General features: G+C 28.1%; 1 protein-coding gene across 1 annotated transcript; it reads left to right on the top strand.

The window, feature by feature from the left end:
* Positions 1-1,765: 1,765 nt before the first annotated feature.
* CEN3 (CENTRORADIALIS-like protein 3) lies at positions 1,766-2,912 on the top strand. Its single transcript, NM_001289240.1, has 4 exons — positions 1,766-1,969; positions 2,066-2,127; positions 2,524-2,564; positions 2,692-2,912. The coding sequence occupies exons 1-4, from the start codon at positions 1,766-1,768 to the stop codon at positions 2,910-2,912; spliced, it is 528 nt and encodes a 175-aa protein (NP_001276169.1).
* The last annotated feature ends 1,920 nt before the right edge of the window (positions 2,913-4,832 follow it).

The following is a 4,832-nucleotide window of genomic DNA, read 5'->3' as shown; positions in this document are numbered from 1 at the left end:
ATATATATATATATATATATATATATATATATATATATATATATATATATATATATATTGTCAATTTTGGTATACATAAATGATGTATTAAATAATTTTGCATTAATATAAAATTTTATAAATATAATCTGTGCGAAAGTAACTTTTAATTTAATAATAATTGTTTTAAAAATTATTCAATTAAAATTTATTAAATAATTTAGCATTTAGTGAGATAATATCAAATGAGAATATTCTAATTATGAAAAATAAGAATTAATTTCACATATAAGCTAGTTATTAGCTTATATTTTTGAATGGTAAGTATTATATTAACATTAAAGTATTTTTTAATTTTAACTATCCATATATAATTTGTAATTGTATGACCAAGATTTATAATTTTCTTTTATAATAAAAGAGTTTTCACTTGATACATCTATATCTACAGCAATGTCTAACAATACAATTAATGCTATCACTTTTTGTAGTTGGCAAAATTTGCATGGGATTTTTGAACATGTCATGATTCCATAATTCCAAATGGTTTAATTAATTGTTAAATGAAGATATGATAATGATTTTATATATATCATATTTCTATTTATATCACACCTCCTCTTATAAAAACCTTTGTCTACCTACTTTGTGCTGAAATTAATTAAACTTTTTTTAAGGGATTAAAATTTTTGTTTGAAGAATAGTTCAACAAGGATCGAATTCTATTTCACTTTATCACGCAAAAATTTTGGTAAAATGTCTGAGTTGGCAATAAAAATATTCAAAATACTAGGTAAAAACATAAAAATAATTTTATATTTTATTTCTAATATAATATTCAATATGTACTATGATTGCTATTTGTTAAAGAGATCGAAGTTACCCTCAATTGCTTGTTTGGAAAACGATTTGGGTTTAAACTTAGAAATTTTATATAACAAAGTTGTGTGTGATATTGTTTAAAATACTCTTTAAATTGTATAGCTTACATTGACTTTAGATTTCAGAAGGCATATAGCCTGTCTCTATCCTAAAGTTTTTATTTCAAAAAAATTGAATAATATATAGTAAAAAAAATATACTTTTAAACATATTATTAAAGAATATTATAATTATATAGGTTAATAATTAAACTTTTTAAGTGTGCATGTGAGAAAGAGCGGAGAAGGATTGATGAATGATAACATAAAATTATTCGATAAAAAATATTTAATATAAGAGTCATTTTGATTTATATAAACAAATATATAAAGTGATCTTTCAACGTATATAAACAAATATATGGATGGATAAGATTCTTTCTACATATGAATGTATGAGAGGTAAAATACATGCCTTTTCATTTATATATGAATGGATATGAATGATTTTTAAATACAACTTTAATCATTCATTTGTTTATGATCAAGATTAGATTTTCTCATCCTACTATCACATGATTTATGTGTGTGCAAAAGTTTAAGGAAAATATACTAACATTAAAATTAAATATATGCCGTTTTATATTATTTTTTTGTTGAAAAGATATGTTATTTTATATATTATCAATAATTTTCTAAATGTGATGCAACTCCAGCCTTTTCAACTTTTCCCCCCTATTCTTTAATTCTCGCTTCCCTCTATGACTCCTAATTATTAAGTATTGAAGGGATCAGCACTATAAATATAGGGTTTCTGCTTCACATTCAAACACATCAAGCCCTCAAAAGCAACATTAACTATTTTGTTACTCACAACTTCACAGTCACTTTCAGGGGCTAGTTCTTCAACTAACCTGTTCATGGCCATGAATATGATATCATCAGATCCTCTTGTTATAGGGAAGGTGATCGGAGATGTAGTGGATCATTTCACTCCAACTGTGAAAATCACTGTCTCCTACAACAATAATAAGCAGGTCTATAATGGTCATGAGTTTTTCCCTTCCTCAGTAACCACTAAGCCTAAGGTTCAGATTCATGGAGGTGATATGAGATCCTTCTTCACTCTGGTACCTACTTTTCTGTATCTCTTCGATCCTTTCATATCTTTCTGTTATAATATCTATCTATATATATATTCCATTTCCGTGCATTCTTTTTTTCAGGTCATGACAGATCCAGACGTTCCTGGCCCTAGTGATCCATACCTGAGGGAACACTTACACTGGTATTTATATGATACTATATACTATACAATTTACATGATATGAAACACCAATATAAACTGTTGCATGCAGAATTAGGTCTTCACTCTACCTTAATTTTCTTGACTTTTAATGGATTAAGTATATATATATATATATAAACAAACAACAATAAATTTAAATTTCGTGCGTTGATATGGAAAGAAAACAAGAAATAAAACGCATGCATATAGAAATAGAAGAGTTTCAGATAATAATACACTATATATATATGTATGTATATATATATATATATATATATATATATATATATATATATATATATATATATATATATATATATATAGGTGATTTCATTTTGCTATATATGGTCTGAGCCTGAATGAAAAAAGTGTCTGACCATACGTAATAACTCACAGGCTGGTCACAGATATCCCCGGCACAACGGACGCCACATTTGGTAAATTACTTAATCTTATTATAGCTATATACACAGTTACACTTACACACAGAAAATAGCTTTCGCTTTACTTTATTATATTTTTCATTAAGAAACAAAGAAAACAAATATATGTGTCTTTGAACAGGAAATGAGGTGGTGGAGTACGAAATTCCAAGGCCAAACATAGGGATACATAGGTTTGTGTTTCTGGTTTTCAAGCAGAAGCGGAGGCAGGGAGTGCTGAAAACACCAACAACAAGGGACCTCTTTAACTCGAGGAGCTTTGCAGAGGAGAATGAGTTGGGGCCTCCTGTGGCTGCTGTGTTTTTCAATGCTCAAAGGGAAACCGCTGCCAGAAGACGTTGAATAATGAACCAAAACCCCACAAAAAGTAAAGCTTAGCAGCCTATATATATAGCTGTGCTGTCCAGCAAAAAATAACTATAGTTTAGGTTTCTAAGGGTGGGGGGCACTTTGTTATGTTTTAGTACTTTTGACTTATCCGTAAAATTAATTATATATCCATGTATGTGCTAGCATGTATGTAATGTAAGCTATTGTTAATCTAGTTGCAGTGCATGTTTGTTTTGTTTATTTGAGAAATAATCATTTTCTTATATAGCTTTTTAAACTGACAAATTTAAAAGAATATATATATTCTAAAAGAACCTAATTCAAACATGCACATAATTTTTTTTAATTTTTGTTAAAATATGTTAATTGCAAACCTGATGGGATGGCTAGCTACTACAATACAAATTAGTAAGCAAATAACTTGGCCAGAATAATTTTGTTTAAAAGAAATGAGACCAGGTGAAGTGGTGAAGCTTATAATATGAGAAAGTATCTTGTGAAGTATATTATATATTGTTTAATTTATTCAGCGGAGGGAGTGGTATTTTTTTTTTCCTTGGAATCTTTTCCTTTACTCTTCTCTTTCTTTTCTTCACTCAATTTCAACATATAATTTTGATTTGAATCGTTTGAAATTAATTGTGCATTTTACCATAAGAAGTACATACGTCATCTCAAAAAAACATATATAAGTAATAATTAAAGAATATGTTTATTATCATTAGTTAGTTAATAGTGTATTTTATAATTTTAAAAATTGGAATTTTTTTATTTTTCTATATTTCTTTACGCATTTATTTTATGACATGCGCTGTATACTTTTTAAAATTTTAATCTCCAATAACATTAATGATAATATTTTTTTTGTAAAAGTTATAGCAAAATATGAAGATCAGCAAAAGGTACAGTAGATGAGCCCTAGTAACTTTATGCGATCAATTACTATAAGTTACTTACGTGTGAATCACAATTAATTAACAACTATTGTTGGCAAGAAGAGCGCGTAATGAGACTATAAACATTAAATTAACTCGAATTTCCTTCATAGTATCCACTATAACTGGACGGAAATTTTCGACCAATATTGTTTAATACCGTATAAGTATATCAATTCTATGCTTTTGTATCAGATTTTGAACAATGCCTAAGTTGTTAACAGGGTACGTTTTGAAGAATTTTTATTTGGGACTTCTATATTCGTATCTGCCTACTATATTAATACGGTAATAAAGCCTTTAGATGCGAGATAGACTTGTTAATACATTATTTATGCTCTATGTCACCGTACGTACTAAGATGCCAACACTCTTTATCTCTGATTCTGGGACGAAATCAAACGACATCCAAAAATGCATGAATGAAAGTACGAACAATAAGAGTGAAAGGTTGTTGCTGTTACTCTAACTTCAAAGACTTCAAGGAATTGACTCGGTTATAATTGACTCGTTCATCTCTTTCTCGAAAGTGAAACTCCATAATTTATAAATCCCACTCTTTAAGGGCAGAAGATTCTGAAGTTTATGTTCACTGTGTAATGCAATATGAACCGATAGATAAAATAATTCAGGCGTGCGTGGCTAGGCGCCATTCTGAATTTCTGACTCCCTAAAAAGCTTAGGCTGCTAATCTAAATAGTGTTTACCTATAGCAAGTAACATTTTATTTTCCATTTTACTTTATGAAATTATTGGAATGCAAAACTGTATTCAACAAATATAGGTATACAAGGTTAAACTAGAAAGGAAACATAATATATCCCTTTTCTTGTTAGAAGTGACACATTCCTTCTTAACGATCGATCATGTGAATCGGAAAATGGCATATTTCCTTAAAGAGAAAGCCTTTAAATTCAATTATCTATTTGAGAAATTATACTTATAATAATTTTTTTATAAAAAAATGTGTACATCATGCAAAGACATATAGGATGAG

This window comes from Glycine max, chromosome 12 (assembly GCF_000004515.6).
Source record: "Glycine max cultivar Williams 82 chromosome 12, Glycine_max_v4.0, whole genome shotgun sequence".
Classification (NCBI taxonomy): Eukaryota; Viridiplantae; Streptophyta; class Magnoliopsida; order Fabales; family Fabaceae; genus Glycine; species Glycine max.
Note: the sequence above shows the minus strand (reverse complement) of the source record. Positions and strands in the feature narration are given on the sequence as shown.